This window comes from Centruroides sculpturatus, unplaced genomic scaffold (genome assembly GCF_000671375.1).
Source record: "Centruroides sculpturatus isolate CEXI.00-Female unplaced genomic scaffold, Cexi_2.0 scaffold1290, whole genome shotgun sequence".
Lineage (NCBI taxonomy): Eukaryota > Metazoa > Arthropoda > Arachnida > Scorpiones > Buthidae > Centruroides > Centruroides sculpturatus.
In genome coordinates this window covers 110,423-130,751 of record NW_019385543.1, presented here as the reverse complement: position 1 = coordinate 130,751, position 20,329 = coordinate 110,423, and the positions used below count along the sequence as shown (strand labels likewise).

Below are 20,329 nucleotides of genomic sequence, written 5' to 3'. Positions count from 1 at the left end.
ACCTCCTTTTAACATGATATAAATTACATTTTAATTATTTGATATATATTTGTTAAAATAATAAATAATTATATATATTTAATACACGCATTATGAATTTAAAAAAATTCTGACAATTGGCAGCATTCATTTCTCGCAATCAAAGTTTAACTTTCGTCTGCTATGTTTATTAAGTTTTAAGTTTTTAAACCGAAGATATTTTTTATTTATCTGTCTCAATGATTATTATTAATGTTTAAAAACGTAGTACTTAACAAAAAGAATAATTACGTTAATAATTAAGAGAAGAGAAGATGTCAAAAAGGTCAAGGTTTATACTGTTTTATCCCATATGTGTTAGATACATGGGTTGTTTAAGGCACGTGTTTATGGGAAATGTAATGCTTCTGTTGATTCTCTCGGTTTTAATTCCTCGTATATATTCATTAAATAATGGCGAAGCTTTAACACCTCCAATGGGATGGCTTGCGTGGGAACGTTTTAAATGCAATATCAATTGTGATCGAGATCCGAATAATTGTATCAGGTTGGTTGCTTTAAAATTTTTACAATTTATATATTTATAAACAGGTATGAATAGAGACTTTTTAACAGTTAAAAATGTCACCGTTCAAAAAGTATAAAAACTCGAGTATTGTGTGTTTAAATTTTTACAAAACTACACAAATAAAAACAAAATATTTACATAACTGTAAAAATATTAAAACAAGACAAACCAGAAATAATTTTAAACTTTAATTAAGAAAATACTCAGGTTTAAATGAAACTTTTTGAAATGATTAATTTGAAACATACACATTATTTTCAATAAAGAAGAAATGCAAATGATGATTTCATATTTGTTTAAGTTTTGATTAAAGAATGACTTTTCATGAGATATGATTCTTCAAAATTTTCTTTGTACCTCTTCTACTTTGGCAAGACGCATTATTCAAAAGTTTGTGTGACTGAGTTGTGTGCTAGAAAGAGTTTTCTACTGTATATTAATATATATATTATATTGTCCAAGAGTTAAGCATAATTTAAGAACAAAAGAATTGAGAAAAAATCTATAAATGTGAAAAGAGCAGACACTTATGAATTAGGCAGAATTATGCAAATTTGATGTGTATGGAATCATGTCTTGGGACTTGTTTGTCCCAAGACATGATTTCATACACAGATTTGGACATATTGAATGAATCAGAGATAGGGATAGTGTAAGAAATTTTGCAAATGCTGTGTTCACACATTTTGATGTATCACACATTGACAAACATTGACATGTATTCAAATGCTATGTATGATGTGCTGTGTTTTTTTTCATGGTTGGGCAGAATTGTTATTGAAACATTGTCATTAAATTTAGATATCTTTACAACATGTCTGCTTCCATATTGTAATATATGACGGTTGAATGCTGGTTAAATTGTCCTAAATCAACCTGCACAAAAGCCAAGAATCCAGAAAAAATTTCACTTACGCAAATGTTTTTGTCCACATTTCATTGAATATTGTCAGGCTGTAGAATTGGAAATGGAGCCACACTATTTGAATATTTGAATCCAACATGAAGTATACACCTGATGAATGTTGACAAACTGGCAGGTCTTTGGCATTTCTAAGGAGAGAAAAAATGTCTGGGCTCCTTTTTTAGGCTAGCTTGATGTTATTGATGTGTATTGTCTCTTTGTAAATAGGGGCCAGTGCTGCATTGTACAGTACATGACTGCCTTGTATGTTTCAGATTGTAGAGGATTGCAGGTCTCAGGATATGCATGGATGGTATGGTGTTCTATGATCCCCATGATAGACTTCTTAGAAAAGCCATGTTGTACTGCCTGGACACAAAAATTACAAACTATCACAAACCAGGTCCATTTGGATAGGAATAGGATCTTCCACCAAACATCCAACAGAGTGCAACTCTGCTACTTTGAAGGGCTTGAAATATACAAGGCAGTGTTGAATAAGAAGACATTCAACTTCAAGATGATAACACATTCCCCAACTTGTGGAAATTTTTCCTTTTTTTCCACATAAACCATAGGTATGTATGGTGAATATTTCTTCCAAACAGCGACCAACTAGATCAGAAACATCTCCACCAATCAATGGACAACAATGCATTGGATTTGAATATTCAAATAGTGCAGCTCCATTTCCAATTCTACAGCCTGACAATGTCCAATGGAATGTGGACAAAAATGTTCATTTAAGTGAAATTTTTGCTGAATTTTTAGCTTTTGTATAGATTGATTTAATATCTGCTTCCTTCATGGCTCATACAAAAATGTCTGTTATCTGAGCTGCAGACATAAAACTAATCTGTAGTTTCAACGATACAAATTGATGTGCAATGTTTGTTGACAACATGTGCAAAGTTGTCTGCAGATTAAAATGTTATCAGAAGACAATTATATGGCTTTAATGGAGATGTTACTGAATGATTTCAACTAGAATACATGCTTTACTGCTATAAACTACACCATAACACCTTAAGTTGCTGAGAAAAATTTATTAAAATGTTTACTGCTATATGCAGCTGGTGTATCAAGCATTTTGAGACAAACCTTCATGAAAAAAAGGTTGTATACAGGGCTTTAGTGGATGATGTAGAGGAGTACAGTACATACCTTGTGTGTTTTTTTCTTAGAGATATCATATATTCCAGGGATGTCCAACCTGCAGCCCACTTAATATTTTTACTTGGCCCACTGCACCTAAATTTTTTAGGTACATTTTATTTATTTTGATAAAGTATGCCATAAAAATTATTCTCATTTCATTGGATATATTTTGATGTCGTACTGACGTAATTGGTGGCATGAATTGTAACTGACCAATTAAAAAAGTTGGTGGTGTGGTCTGTCATTTTGATTGTTTCAGTTTTCAAAGATCTTTATAATGAAGTGATGTTGTTAGTGTTAATTTAGCCATTGAAAAGTTTAATATTAATAGAAATAAAATTTATTCAATTACAACTGATTATGCTCCTGCATTAATTGGTAAAAATAATGGATTTATTACTTTATTCTAGGAATCGGTTGATCATGATATATTCAACTACCACTATTTTATTTATCAAAATCAATTATGTGCTCAAAAGTTAAACATGAATCAATTAATGACAGATCTTGTGACAGTTGTGAATTTTATCAGATCTTGGGGCTCGAACCATCGTGAATTCAATGCATACTTGGAAAAAGTTGGCAGTGAGTCTGAAGATGTCATTTATTTCTCAAAAGTCAGATGGCTCACTAAAACAGCAGCATTAAAAAGATTTCAATTATTGTTACCTGAAATAAAAGAGTTCATGCAAAGCAAGAAGCAAAATGTAGATATTTTAGAAAATGAAAAATGGTTGAATGATCTTACCTTAGTAGATATCACTGAAATGTTGCCTAAACTTAATTTGCATTTACAAGGAAAAGACCAGTTATGTTTAGCGAATAATAGGGTTTACTAAGAAGATACAACTTTGATAACACAATTGAAAGCTGGTGAAATTGTGCTTTTTCAGAGTTTATTGAAAAGAAAAGAATTTCCTGTGAACTTTGAAAAATATATAAATTATGTGAACTTTTGTTAAAAGATTTAACAATCAGATTTTTTGACTGCAGAAAAATAGAAACTGAATTAAAATTGATTAGTGATTCATTTTCATTTAATTATGAGATAGCACCAGCCGAATAACAGCTAGAACTCATTGAACTTTAAAGCAAGGAATCTTTGAAAACTTATCATAGAGAACATTCTTCTTGAATTTTATAAAGAAGTTCATTCTTTCAATGAATTAGATGAAATTGTCAATTTATCTAGAAAATTGTTATGCATGTGGAGTAGTACATACTTTTGTGAACAATTCTTTTCGTGCATGAAAAACATCAAAACTGCTGAAAGGAATAGGTTGAGTAATTTCCATTTAACTAACATTCTTAGAATTAAGACTAGTATCATAAAAGCAGATATTGACAAAATTATAAAAGAAAGGCAATGTCAAAAATCACATTGAATTTATTTTTATTTTGTGTGAGTATAACTTTTTTGCTGTTATTAATATGGTATTTTTGTAATTATATATATTTGTTATTAAAATTTGATATTCACATTTTGAACTTTTTAAAAGCATATACAGTAGAACCTCAATTATCCGGACCTCTATTATCTGGATTGTTCAAAATAAACAAAAATTTTATGAATTTGCTGATTTGCACTTGGCGAATTACGATACTGTTTATGTACGTGATGGAATGCATAACTTTTTTTGTTTCAACAACGTCTCACCCGGCACAGTGGCCATAAACTCTTAAATATATTTTGCGTCGTAATAAAAATAAACTTGACATATGTATTTATAAATAATTTTATTTTCAAATTACATCATTTCTATGACCAAGGGCGGCGTAAGGCATGGGCAACGGTGGGCCACCGCCTATGCCTCGCGGTCCAAAGGGCCTCGCATTTCGAAGGTTTATACATTACTTAAAAGCTGTGAATGCGACAAAAAAATTTTACTCATCATAAAATGATAAATAGTTTGTCAAATTTTTATTCATAAAAATGCAGTTTCAACTGCTTTTTATTTTTTAAAATCAGTCTTTTTGCGCTGCCAGAGGGCCTTTTAAACAATAGGTTGTCTGTTAGCATTGGTCAGTAGTAGTCCAAATTCAATACGAACGTTTCTTGAAAATTTGATTACGGTTTAAATACAGTATTTACTTTTAATATTACCAATATGTTATCGAAAAGAAAACGTGTTGTATTATCATTAAAAGACAAATTAAAGTATTTGTTTCGATTATCCGAATTTTCCCCTTATCCGGACTACCTTCATCCCCAGTTAGTCCGGATAATCGAGGTTCTACTGTATTTATATAAAATACCTTTTGGCCTGCTGAATATACCTAAATTTCTAATTTGGCCCATTAGGAAAAAAAGTTGGACAACCCTGATATATCCTCTGATTATACAAAAAACTAGATATAACTAGAGGATGTTCAATAATAAATATATGCAAATATAAACCTTTATTAACCCGAGTTTTATAAAAAGCTACTATTTAATTATATTTAATTATTAGATAGTAGCCTAGTTATAGCCCAATAATAATAAATGTAAAAAAAGATATTTTATATTAAAAACCAAAATGTTCCTATTTTACAAGTGATTGCTTGATTTTCTTCTTTCTATGGTAATATCAATTTTAAATGTCAAAGAAAATCATAAAAACCTGGATATCCTCTGGTAGTTTATGACTACAGCACTTGTATGTCAGGTGCCCTGGAGTGTGCATTCTACTAAGTCCTCTGATATAAGAACTAAGTACTGTAAGGTCTCTTTTTATGCGGATTATTTTTATGCGATTTTGAAGTTGTGCGGTTTGTATTTCATCCAAAAATTTCTTGGACAAACATACATATAGGCTTGTTTAGGAAGCCCGCGTATAGACAGTCTCCAAAAATCGTGGAACGCTCAAAGCTCACTCCATTTGTTCCACTGACAAATAACGTTTATGGATGTAAAGGACAGCTAGATCTATCTTAATCGCTTTCGTTCCTAGCAATTTTTGATATAAGTGTAATTAAACATAAAAAATACTTAAAACTGAAAAAACAAGGAAACAAATGCGTTAATTTTGAAGAAAAAGCTTTAAAGTTTAACTTTCTTTGTCTCCGCCTTCTGTGAAATTTAACACCGATGAGTCATTGTTTACACATCTGGATGACCTTGAACACATCTGGAGTTGGATTTCCTGGGGCATTCTCATAGACGTCGTGGGAGGACAAGGGTTTAAAGTAGGATGAACACTAGCTGGCCGTAAATTAGTAGAATCGTCATCGCAGAGTTTAATTACTGATTACATTGTCAGAAAAGAAAGAGCTACACAGAACAAGAAAGAAGTTTGTGAAAATCCATCGCCTTTACCGCAAATATCTATTGTAGAGACAGTCTCTTCTGATGATGAAGGTGATTTGGAACCACTTCGCAAATGGTGCAAACCATTATTAGATAGCGATAATGATTAAAAAATGTAAAACTATATTACTTTTCAATAAAATAAACTGAATTAAGTTTAAATACAAGTTTATTTTAAGCTTTTATATGAATTTCTTTCAGACATTTGAAGTAATTTATTAAGCAGCCTATTTCTTTTAATTTCTGCAAACTTTTTTATGCGGTTTTAAGTTAATTTTAACTCGTTTTGGTTTTATGCGATTTTAGAAAATTACAGAACGTATCCCTACTTTTTCAAGGCAAGTAAAGTCTTTTTTTATGCGAATTTTTTATATGCGCTTTTCTGTAGAACGTATCCACCGCATAAAACGAGACCTTACAGTATTGTGATGCAAGCAGTACAGGGACTAGAATGAAAATCAATGGAACAATGTACTTTTTTTTTTTTTTTCAGATGAATCAGTATTCAGTTTATACAGTGTTAGTCATCTGTTCTCATCTGGAAAGAATGTAGAATTCATTACCCCTTGCTAATATCTAAGAAATATACCATTACAGAAGAAGTAGTTCCTGATCTGGGATGGTTTTATGTTACATGGCTGCATGCCAGTATGCATATACAATTTGAGTTGCCATAGCCTATGACCAAAGCCGTAACTAGTCATTCCTGTGCCCTGTGCAAGAATTTGCATTTAGGCCCGTTAATTTATTTGGTTTTGGGAAAATAATAAAACAAATACATTACAATAGATTTTTAATAAGATTTGTTTTAATTGAATTTTTCTGGCTTTCATTTCAGCAAATTCATTAATTACACCATCATAATTAATATTTTTAACGATATTGTATTCTATTGAAATAATAGAAATATTGGATAATCGTTCTTGTCCGATAGTTGATCTTAAATAATTTTTTATTAAGTTTAACTTGCTAAAACTTCTCTCGCACGAAGCAATAGAAACGGGAAGAGTTAGAAATATTCGAAGAGCGACATTGATATTTGGGTAAGACTCAATTAAACCAAAATCATGAAGAGCCTGTAGAATATTAAGCGGAGATGCAGTTTCTATATTTTGTATAAGAGTCGTTACTTCAAAATTAAAACTTTCAATTTCACTTGTGAATTCGTACTTTTTTAAATCTTTGCTATATTTAATAGCGAGATCTGCAGCCGATTTTTTTAAATCAGCAACACTCATGTATTGTAAAGACGAGCCACAGAGAAAGCAAAAATCGTCACAGATAGTTTTCATTTTTTCATAACGCCAATCTATTTGACACAATAGAGTGTCAAGAACACTGTAAATTTGTATTTTAAATAATTTTTCGGGTGTCAAGTTACTTCCTTCATCTGGTGTTTTATCTATTTCCATTATCTTAACTTTTTTTTTTCGTTTATTAAGAAATCCCTTTTCTATACTTTTTGGTTTGTTTTAAGAATATGATCAATAATAGCATCTGTTAATATTGTTGGCCATAAAGCTATATCATTTATTACTTCCATGTATCTATATATATCGAAGCGTTTTTTTTTTTGGACTATTTCTATCTTCTGCGTTTTTGAAATCCCTTTTTTCAGTAGCATTTTAAAGACTGCAGGAGCTCCTTCGGGGCTCTACAGGTATACACCACATATGCGTACCACTATAAAGCAAAAATTGATGTCAGAATTTCTGCACGCCTTTTACAACCTCGAGACTAAGAATTTAATCGGGAGTTACCGTTTTCAATTTAGTAATTTAAAAAGATCCTCGGGTAGATTTATTTTTGCTACAAAATGTTACCTTTACAGCTCTGCACACTAGAAAAATCTAGAAATACAGTTTGTATATCGTAATAATAATAGTAGTTGCAGAAAGCTCTATAAAGTAGAGAAAAATCTGTAAATTTGAAAACTATAAACATAAATTTAAATTGCTCAAAAAACAAATTAGAAAATCTCAAAAGTCGCTAGTTTTGGCTGATTTGTCTGAGGTCTCCGCTACCTCACTACGTCCCTCTAAAAGTCGCCACAGTTGGGAACACTGGTGAGCAGACGTCTAGGGTCTAAGTAAGGCGAAATGTAATCGCCAAACCGCGCTGTAGAAAGGCGGTAAAATTTAAAATTTAAAAATATAATTTCTTGTGAACAGCAGTTTGGACCCCCTTCCAAGTAGGCCCTGTGCGGGTGCACCTGTTGCACCTGCCTACTTACGGCTCTGCCTATGACCCACTTTTTTCAGGGTTTGTCCAATTTGAAACACTTCATCCAGATTGGAAAATTTTTCCAGAATATCCTAATTTGTCAATTTCTACCTGAAAATATTCTGATTTGTATTAAAAGCAGTCAAATAAGAACTGTCATGCATGCATATACTGCCTGTCCTTTCTTCACCTCACACATGTATGTCTTTAGTAATCTATGGTGCACACATTGTGTTCTGTTGGCTCTGTATAATGTTTTTTTGGCATCAAAATGATTGATAGTCAATGAAGCAATGATTTTGTATGTGAGTTCACAAAACCTTCGATCCTGTGGCCACTAACAGTGTTGCATCATTATTATACTAAGACAATTTAATCACTATTTCTATCATTCCTAAAGATAAAATAGCACATTTTATCTTATATGATTATCTTCAATATAGAGATAATCTAAATACAAACAAAATCTTTTATTCAGTAACAGCATTTCAATGAAAACTCAAATGTTTTTGCCTTCACCAAGGCCTGCCTCAGGATTTTTAATGAAACCAAATTTCCAAAATGCTGTTACTGGATAAAAGATTTTGTTTGTATTTAATAAATTACCCCAGTAAATTTGTGAAGAACATAGTTACAAGAGATAATCTATCTATTAAATTATTTATCCATTTACAGTATGCATAAGAAAACTATAAATGCAAATAAAATTTAAATTAACAATTTATTTTTCTTCAAATTCACTTTTCATGAATAATAATTATCATAGTAGAAGAAAAACTGCCTTCAAGAGGCAGGGCTGATTTTGGACTGTTGGCTGCCTGCGTGCGATATTTGGCCATCCCTATCAGTGCTGATCATGAGTAAATTCAAATCCTGAGCTAATCCATGAGAGCCTTCTGGTATGTTTTATGATAGTTTCATATAGTTGACAGGGAGTAAAATAATCCATAAAAATATTTTATATATATTTATTTTAATTTTATTCAAATCAAGCCACTCTGTAGATAATAGGCACTTTTGTTCAAAGTTATATTTCTGCACTGCTGTAAAAATAGAAGTTGCAAATTAAAATGAAATTTTTCTTATTTAGTATATAAATATAATACATATGTATGTGTATATAAAAATTTATTTAAATATAAATATTTAAATTAATTACATTGGTGCACATCTCTGTTTATTTAAATTTCCTTTGAGAACCCAAATTACAATTCAACAATTAAAACAATGATGTAAGTATTGCTTTATGATTAGAGGTACAGAAATAATATAAATTAATAGCTTGGAGTTTGCAAACTTTAAAAGTTTACAAACTCCAAGTTTTTACATCTTGTTAAATTCTTGTTAAAACAAGAAACAGTCATAGTGATTATGGAATTCCCACTGTTGAATTTTTCTCTAGTTTAAAGGATAAATCCACCATCACCTATTGCCCACACTTTTAAGTTTTCTGATGCAAAATGCTTAATATGTATGCTTTGGCATTATTTATATCCATAAACTGCACAGTTCTATCATCAGTTGCCATCCAAACATCAACCTATTTCATTGCAGATTACTATATTAAAATAATATAAAATTATATTTGAATTTTATTTTTTAAAGTGCACTAGCAGCCACCCTAAAAATTTGGCTGCCTGTCTGCATGCTTGCACTGCATACCTATCAGAACCAGCCCTGTCAGGAGGGCTATGAAGGACAACAGTCATCATCTAGGTATGGCTGACCTTTACAATGTGAAGCAGCAATGAATATGTACAGGAGTCATATATTCAACACTATAAATATTACTTCTAATTCATATTAATTTTATCATTATGGAAGTAAATACTGTATAGATAAAACAAGAACACAATCTGAGATTGTATTATTAATCTAGCTTACAAATAATAATGGCTGTAATTATGAACTAGCTACCATCTACTTCATTATGATCTTAAGAGACATTATTCATGAAATCAAGGGAATTCCTTGAATCCTCTGTTATTTTTGTTTATGGACAACAATATGCAACTTTTTATGGCTGTTTTTGTCCTAAGTGTGCCTTTTAAGTAAGGATATACATAGTAGGCCCTACTTTAAATGTCAAGACTGATATGTCAACTGGATTTAATTTCATTGAGCATGCATACTGTAGGAAGCATTAGGGAGACTGGATGCAAATAGGCAAGTTCTTTCCTCAACTTTCTCAGAGCTTCAATAGGATCTTACTTCTCTGTAAACAGTATGCAACATAACTAGTACACAGTACTTGTATCACTGTAAGATCTGTAGCTTCATATATCTTACTAAAGTCTTCTATACCAGTGAATATGTCTCCAGATAATTTCTCCAATTAAATTTAATAAAATTTCAGTTTAAAATTATAAAATTTGTAAATCAAAACATTCATCTAATTTGAACAAAAAAATTTAGATATAAGAAAGAATTATAAAATAAATGTTAATTTATACAAAATACACTTAATATGAACAGAATATATTATTAATTTTTGGATTACACATTTAGTAATTAAGGGATTATGAATCCAGTATACAGTCATTTTTGTTCTGTAATTAGATAGCAAACAAACACAATATCATAATAAGCAAATTTGATTTTTATAATTAAAAAATCTAATAACTTGTAGTTTTTTCAAGACTTGTTATTGATCAAAGCTTTATCTTAAAACAAGATAAATAAATAGAGGTTAAAAAATTTATATTATACAATGCTGTTAATCGTTAATTATTATGTTGAAGGTTGTTATCAAGAAATCCAAATAATAATTTAAATATTAAAGGCTTATTGAAACATAAACATTGTGAATAAATACAGTTAATAAAATGTAGAAATAATATGTCAAATAGAAAAGTAATAAATGAAAGAGAAGTTTTCCTTCTGTGGAGGTAATTAATCTTAAAGAAGTTTACAATAATTATAAGAAAAAGACAAGCAATATTGTAGAACTATATGTATTGAACTAATGAGTAAGAAAGTTGAAAAAAATTATTTTATATCTTCTGAGAATTTTTTAGTCTGTTAAAGATTTTATTTAAAACTGTTTTTAGATTAAACAAAAATTAAGAACTTGCAGGAATATAGGAGCCAAGGTATTTAAGGATAAAATGTTTATAAGACCTTTTATCTAGCAGAGCTGATCAAAATGGGAGATCTGAAGCTGAGGCAAAAGATCTTAAAAGAAACAATTTTATATTTAAATCTTTATCTTTAAATACCATGATTCCTATAATCCTGAAAGCAGTTGATTTCTGTTCAACCTGTTTAATATAGAGTTGTATATAAAATAAAAAATGTAAAATAAAAAGTACATACATTATTTTTCATTTTTAGACTGATGAATTAATTAAAGAGGAAACACATTACAATAAATAAAAATAAGATTTTCTAACATACTAAGTAAACTGTTAGAGTGTCAAAATATTTTTCTTTTATATATTTATTATTTATTTAAAATAACATTTCAGTGAAAAGTTATTTATGGAAATGGCAGATCATTTAGTTAAGGATGGATTCAGAGAAGTGGGATATCAGTATATAAATATTGATGACTGTTGGATGTCCCGTCATAGAGATAAAAATGGTCATCTTGTTGCTGATCCAAAAAGATTTCCTAATGGAATAAAATTTTTAGCAAAATATGTAAGTATTGTATGCCTAAGAGATTAATCTTTAATATCCAGCATAAAATTTGCACAATAAATGCTTGTAGCTAAGTTAATTTGCTATTATTAAGTTCTGTGTGAATACAGAAAGAAACTTTCAGATTCCAGAACTAGTTATGAACCATGTATGCTTAATTCAAAATACAGTATTTAAATTTACAAACATTAATAAATGCACTAAACACTGTATGAACATTGCATATATTCTAATCAAACACAGTTAAAACTATTTATGCATAAGTTATAGAACATTCAGAACTTAGTTATTAACTATTAATAACTATTATATTATATTATAGTTATTATATTATATTTTGTAATTTAAGTTTTGAATAAAACAATACAAGAGAAATCTGTATTGAAAGTTGATAAATCAGTTTTTTATATATATAAATAAGCTTTTTCATTTGATATATAGATACAAAAACAAAATTGAAATCTGCTAGAGAAGTTTATTTCCATCATGACAAGTACTGCACATGAGCATTTATCCAGATAAAAATAGGTACAACAATGTGCAATGTAATGTTAACAATACTAGTTTGCTTTCTTAGAATTAGCCAAGAAAAATATTTAAAATTTTAAAAAATTTAATTATTTTTCTCTAAATTTATTAAGTGTATTATTTTGAACAATTTTTACTTTTCCAATTTTGTTATATATAACAGAGGGAAAGTGTAGCAATTAGTCAAAAAATGACCCCTTTTTTATTTTTTGGATTCAGGACACCTTGAAATGTCAAGATATGCAAAAATTTTGGTGTTTATTTTTCCCGTATGTATGGATGTTAGACTGTGTGGGGGGACATGATTTTGTTTACCCTGTTTGAAGCCTAATAACTTCTGTGGTTTTTAAATTGGAGTCAAATGGTTTAACACAAGAGTTATTAAGCTTCAAAGTGGTTGAACTAAATCATGCCCCCATACACATTTAACATCTTAGGTGAGAACATCTTAACGGGTTTTACTGTACAGTACTATTATAAAATGACAAAAAGCCTAATTTTTAGGTTTTATTTTTTGAGAGACAAGTTTTTATTTAAAAAAAAATTGTGAATGCTAATAATGAGTAAAATATTCATTAAGTTTGATTACACTGGAGATATAACACATGACCCCTTTTATATCTCCACCCTGTTGACCTTTAATTAAGAACCAAAATTTAATAACATTAATGTCTCTTTATACACAAGCTACAGTGCCAAATTTTGTTTCTTAAATTTTACTTATTCTGAGATATTGTTTAATATCTCAGAACAGAAAATAAAGAAATTAAACAAATTAGATGCCAACACACACATGCATGTGAATTTTTCCTCTTTAATTCACATTTTTTTTGGGTTTGGGAAGTCTCCAAATGTGTAGATTTGCAAAAAACTTGGAGGTTCAAATTTGACATGATTCCAATACTTTTCCATTTTATATACATAACAAGATGGGAAGTAAAAAGGAGTTAGAGTCGGCAGATTTTTTGACAACTCCGACTCTGACTAAAACACCAAAACTCCACAACTCCAACTCTACAGCCCTGGTTGTCAGGAAAGTTAAGCAACTCATTGCGAGATTTTTTAAAAAGAAATCTTTTGGAAATGTTTATACATTTTAACTATTGCTTGAGATTTCATAGAGTATAGATTACTCTGCTTAATCTTTACTATTTGTAATATTTATTTAGTAATATAATGGTAATTGGTCATTTAAAAAAAACTTTTTTTTAGCACTTCAAATTTTCCTACAAGCAATTGATTTATGAAATTGTTTTTTGGAATATTTTATATACCCTACATTTGAGAGCTTTACATAAAAAACTAAGCTCTATAACAATTAATTTCATGACCACATTCACTCAAAGACTAAATGTTTTCACAAATACTTGTTTGGTGCTGCAACTAGTATCAATTTAAGTACTAATAGTGCATAAATTTTAGTTTCATTGAATGATATTTCTACTCTCAGATGTTATTTATGTATTATATTCAAGATTTCTTAAAATATGAATTGAAAATGCAAATTTTTAAATTAAATTGATTTGAGTTAATAGTATTTTAATAATATTTATCAATTTTCTTATTGTGAATAGATGCATGATAGAAATTTGAAACTAGGAATTTATCAAGATTTTGGTCTTCTCACTTGTATGGGTTATCCTGGAATTGTTGGTCATATGGAAACAGATGCAAAAACATTTGCTGAATGGAATGTGGATATGGTGAAATTGGATGGCTGTCATTCATCTCCTAAAGATATGGATAAAGGTAATAAAAGAAATTCATTATTAAAACTTAAAATATCAGTTATTTTCTTTAGCAATTTTCTCCTGAAAGGAGTTAGATAGATGACCAGCACAATGTTATTATTGGCAGGAAAGTATAATGTACAGGGGCAAGACACTACTAATTTGATGTGGAGAGCATACATTTTAAATTAAATAAATTAAAAATATGCTTAAAAATTGTAGCCCAGCATTGTGACGATGTCACAATAAGTAATTGCTCGTTTGGTTTTAATTTGATTTGTATTGCTAAGCTGTGTATATTTCCAATGTTAATACACTTAATGACAAAAAAGTTACCCACCCAAAAATAATTGTCCAATTACTGCAAAACTTGACATACAGATATGTCTCAGTCAGTTATATAAATGATAGGAGCAAGATATGCTTTGTTACTGCAGAGAGTATCATGGTATCCCTTGAAGTTTTGTTATTCTATCAATACAACAGCAATGAGAATGGCTGGAAAATATTATTTTTATGCAAGACATAGCACCACTTATATTGCATAACCAATGCAGTATTTTCTGCAGCCTCACTTCACTGATCAGTCACTTATTGCCTTGTTATTTGTCTGATATCACTCCATGTGATTTTTGATTGTGGGGCTAACTCAAGGTCAATGCCTACTATGGAATGATCCTAACTTGGTAAACTAAACTGTAACATAACACATCATGTATAGAAAATTTCTCTTGAGATGTTACATTCTGTCATTAAATGTGTTGTGAGATGAAAACAGTCCACAAAAATAGCAACTACATCACACAGCATAAAAATTCTTCATAACAGGACTGAATATACTTTCATTTGTTATTCATTTATATGTACTTGCACTGTTTTCATCTTGTATGGCATCATATTTCTCCCTACCAATGGATTTTTTAGAACTAAAATTTATTTTATAAAATCTTTTTCCCATGTCCTGAATAATATACCTTTCAAATTTGGTGACATTTGAATTGTTAGAACAATTATCAGAAAGCTCCAAGTACAAAAAATTTAATTGTGGCCATTCAGTATTTCTTTTATCCATTATTTAGTAGTATCCAATTTGCTGCTAGTCAAATTGTTTTTGTGAATAAAAATATTTGTTTGACTAACAAAATTGTGCATACGTTGTCAAATTGCAAAAACACCTCCTGTGATTTTTCATCAGGCTTGAAGTGACATTCTCTGATAGCAATTCAAATCCTGCCTATCTGCTAATCCTGTAGGCTGTGTGTTAATGACCACCCTCTCTCATTTTCCATAAGCTGAGCATTGTTTTTTCATCATTGAGGCACAAATTATGTCATTTCACAAGATAAGTGCAAGAGAATTATTTATTAAATTACAATTTTATGATCTGAAAATCAAAACATTTAAATTCACGTCATTGTTTTTAACAATATTTCTGACCTCCTTCAATTATTCTCCACCCCCTTTTTTAAGTTTTGAATTGGTTTATTATCTATTAATTAAACTGTAAAAAGAAGTTATTTAAATCAATTATTATATTCAATTTTTATTGTGACATTAATTTTGACCACAATATTATTCATAAAAGTTTTAATAAATTACATACAACTGTAAACAATTTATTATTAAAAAAAATAAACAATGACAAAGATTTTTCTAGGCATGTGACATGCAGGATGTACTGGAATTGGATAATGGTCCACAATATTCATCAGAAGCATTCTGCAACTTTATAAATTTAGCACATTACATCAAGCCTGCATTATCTGAAATCAAATAGACTAGCTGAATGCTACATGCAAATAGCAAAGCTAAACTTGAGATGATGTGTTATGGAACAGATGAATATACAACTGGCACTTTTGAACTGGAGGAATAATCCTCAAAGAAATCTTCCCTCTCCTGTTCGATGTTGTTTTTGGATGACCTACGCATGATTTAATCCTATTGCATCCATTGTCATGGTTGCCTAGAAAATCATCTTCTGTATCTCTTCAAGTAATTAGAGAAAAGCAACATATAGCAGCCACTACTTCTCCAAGAAATGAATCTGCAAATATAATACAAGGCCAATAAGTTAGACTGAGGACTGCACCTAGAAATTGGGTTCCAGCTACAATGTATAACACTGGGGAGACCTCTTGTTCTTATGTCATTAGAACTGGTGACAACAAAACCCTTTGTTGCAATAGTGAACTGCTACAACCAACCACAGCAAGGATATTGCCCAAATGCCAGATAGCAATTAGATTATCTAAGTCTTCATTGCAGTCATGAAGTGAAGGAAGCTCAGAACACCAAGATGCAAATTTACTTTCTGGATCCAACAGCATCAAGTGATATCATTGACAAAAGGGTACCTCATTCGTACTCTAATGGAGTGACTACTCACTCTGGGAGAATAAGTTGTCCTCCAGAGTGATTAAATTTGTAAATGAACATTCTCTTTGTCTTTATTTTCTTTTTTGTTTATCAGTTCTTTTTTTTTTGTTTGTTGTAAAGAAAGATGTCAAGTGTAAATTAATCTGTTTTTTAGTTTTTGTAACAAGAGGGAGCTCTGCAGTAGCAGATGCCTACGAATTAAATATTAGTTCAGAAGTGTTAAAAACTCTGTCTTGCTCTGCCTCAATTGTTTAATGTATTTTCCAGTCATTAACAGAGTGATCTGTTAATACAAACATTATGACTGCAAAATTAAAAATTATAAATTTTATAGTTGTGCTGTTTGTTTTATGTCAATAAAATATTGAGATTCTCTTCTTTATATTTGACATATTTTGAGAATATAGGCTGCACTAAAGTTTTGACTAACATTTTTCACAACTAATTAGTCATATTTCTAAAGAATTTTTCCTGGAAGGATGCCCAAGTATCAATAAAATATTACTAAAATTAGATGAAATCTTTTTTGATAAATTCACCATGAAACAAACTTTTATATATGTATCTGAACAACTGAGTCATAACAATTAATAGCCCATTTTAAATAAAATTAATAATGAATTTAACATGGCCAACAGTAATTTACGTTTAATAATATAATAAATATAATTACAACTTTTAACAAAGATAAAACTTTGCTTCAGTCCTTTCCTTCTGTTGTTTTTGTTAAAAGTTGTAATTATATTTATTATATTATTAAATTAATAGCCCTACAATAATACAGCTCTATCCTGTTATATAAACTAAGGAAAGATTCACATTATGATTTTCAAATGTTAATAAATATAAATGCTAATATCAAGATAGATTAACAAGATTATCATCAGAGTAGTCATTATTGGACTGAGTATAATAAATTTTATATACTGAGGTATTCTCACTTGTGAAATTACTTTCTTCTAAGTATGGTCAAATATTAAAAGGACTTTATTTAAAAAGAGAAAATTATTAATTTACAGTTTGTAACAATGCATAACTTTTTAAAAAAATAATAGATATATTCAATACTTTATATAAAAAGTCAGTAATTGAATTATTGAACAATTTTACTAGTAATCTTAAGTTTTTCTATAGATTAGTTTTATAGTAATCTTAATAATTTTTACAGGCTATATCCAAATGGGAAATTTTTTAAATAAAACTGGAAGATCTATGCTTTATTCTTGTAGTTGGCCATTTTATCAATTAATTTCTGGAATGGAGGTAACAATTAAATTTTTATAGAATAAGATAATAGAAAACACTGTTTTTCATTCATGTATGGTGAAATATTTACTATGTTTCAATGAATAATATAATGAGAAAAAAGTGTTGAAGATTGACTAGAAGTATCAAATTGCTTTGCTGATTACCATATTTTTGCAAATTGACTGACATGCTACATTCAACTGGGGAAAATCAGCATGCCAGAAATTCCAGGGTTACCAGAATGCCTTGTAAATCACTTATTTCATCTAATTTGAACAAAAAAATTTAGATATAAGAAAGAATTATAAAATAAATGTTAATTTATACAAAATACACTTAATATGAACAGAATATATNTGTTGAAGATTGACTAGAAGTATCAAATTGCTTTGCTGATTACCATATTTTTGCAAATTGACTGACATGCTACATTCAACTGGGGAAAATCAGCATGCCAGAAATTCCAGGGTTACCAGAATGCCAGTTAAACTTCTACTAAAAATTAATCAATCTAAAAAAAACTAGTTGTTAAATAAATGTTACAGGAAACATTCTTCTGAGTACAATAAAATAATAAAATCCTAATTTGTTGCAATTAACATTGTCTGCTGCAAAAGTAATAGTTTTACTACACTGACCTTAAAAGATAACACATTCCTCTCAAATTTCACACAAAGTAGATGTTAATAGTGTAAGTTGAGATAATTTACAGGGTGTTTCTGAAATTTTCTATGTTTATTTTTGCATCAAATTACAATAAAATAAACATAAAAAAGTACTTTCTGCATTTCATGAGTATTTTACATCATTAGGAAGAAGACAAAAATGCAGAAATTAAATATATATTTTAGTTTTTGATATAATGCTGACAGTTTCACAATTTTAGAATAAAAACTGGTTCCCATGAGATATCATACAATGTATGTGTTTCTTTTTTGTTTTTTTACGTGTCCTCTGGAGAGGTAGGTATAACCTTGCATAAACTGATATGCCAGCATTCTCCTAGGAAGAAACCAGCATGCTGGTTTTTACCATATGAAAATATCTGATTTCATGGTCTTCCCTGGAAAATATCGTCAACATGCTGGACAATACATGAAATATATATACAGTAAGACCCCACTTAATGCAGGGGATGTGTTCCTAGATGACAAAGCACTAAAAGAAACAATGTTAAACGAGGTCATTTTAACATATAGTAAATAGGGAAAGGAGAACATGTAACCAAAATTAAACAAATTTTACTTTAATTTTAAGTTGTTTTTATATTTTCATAATAATATATGTTAAATAACACATAAACATATGCACACAGAAGTCTAAAGTTTATTTTTTTGCGATGAAGGTCCTAGCTTTTCTGAAATTCTTGTTTTTTGTGATAAAGTTGTATAGTTTCATTTGTCACTTTTTCTTTCCTTAAGCAAATGTCAGTAGCAGAAGATCACATCCAAAATGCCTCATCTTGTTTTTGCACTTATTTCAAAATCTGGATCATTCACTACAATTTGTTCAATGATTTCGGTTATCTTTACCAAATTTTTACTAAGGAAATCTGTAGAGAAATGCTTTGGGTTCTTTGTTTTCAGAATCACTATTTTCCAGTTCTACGTGAAATCCTTGTTCTGCTAGTTCTTGAAAGTCGTCGTTGGTACGGATCTCACAGTAACTTCTCAATATCCTAGTGGTCTACATCTCCTATTCCTGCTGTTTCGATTAGGTTGACAATTTGGTCAACCTAACAATACAGCAATAGGTTCTTCTTGTTGAGAATTCTCGGATATCTTCAGACATAACTTCTTCCACACTTTGTTCATGCATTTATCAGTTAATTCTTGTCAAGCCATGTCAATATTGCCTATGGCATCCATGATGATATATTTTTTCCAAAATTGCACCAAACAAACATAGATTTAAGGAAAGTACAGTGCTACGACGAATTGACACCATTTGCTGATTGGTCCGTATTTGGGAATAATCGTATTATATACAAAACAATGAAATGTCGCAATTGTGAAACCACCGGAAGGGGGTAGTAGGTCTCCCGATCCGGCAACAGGTTGTTAAACCCTTTCACTGTCAGGATGGATGGTTGGAGGATTCTTTTTCCCGTTGTAACGGGTCGAGTGGTGGAGGGAGGAGCGCGTCGGTGAGACAACAGGCGATATACGAGAAAACGAGGAGGCCAGATATAACATAAGAAAAATTAACAATTTATTAAAATAAGTAATACAACGTCTAGTTCGCGTCCCTAAAACGCGGGGAGACCGAGAGAGAGCTTACAATAATTGGTTCCATACCTCTTGATCTGTTATCCACGCTACTCTTTGAATTAGGAAAATTTCTCTTCTAGGAAAGTTCACTGATGTAGGAAAGGTCACTGTTTAACTATTTGAATCCTGGATTTAGGGAAGTTCACTAGACAAAAAGGACACTATTTGAAATTGATCTTCTTCCGGCACCTGCTCCGGTACGACTCCCCCGAGAAGGGGAAGGAAGGGGTTTTTATAAGTTCGGCGTGGGAGAATGGTCACGTGATTGATTGTTGTGAGGTAAAAGGTATGTAGATGGGTCAGAGTTGTTCCCGGGACCATGCTAACTATCAACTTTGGCGTTGGAATGTGGGATTAGTTTCGAATTGAACGGATGTTTATGTCGAATGTAAACGAAAAGTTTTTTTTTCC

General features: G+C 30.2%; 1 protein-coding gene across 2 annotated transcripts in view; it reads left to right on the top strand.

The window, feature by feature from the left end:
• Positions 1-133: 133 nt before the first annotated feature.
• LOC111639968 (alpha-N-acetylgalactosaminidase-like) overlaps positions 134-20,329 on the top strand; it is a 39,176-nt gene continuing 18,980 nt past the window's right edge. For both annotated transcript variants that reach the window (XM_023385955.1, XM_023385954.1), the window contains exons 1-4: positions 134-526; positions 11,589-11,763; positions 13,866-14,040; positions 17,569-17,663. In XM_023385955.1, the coding sequence (XP_023241723.1) occupies positions 294-526; positions 11,589-11,763; positions 13,866-14,040; positions 17,569-17,663 (678 nt within the window). In that variant the 5' untranslated portion in view covers positions 134-293. The remainder of the gene's footprint in view (positions 527-11,588; positions 11,764-13,865; positions 14,041-17,568; positions 17,664-20,329) is intronic.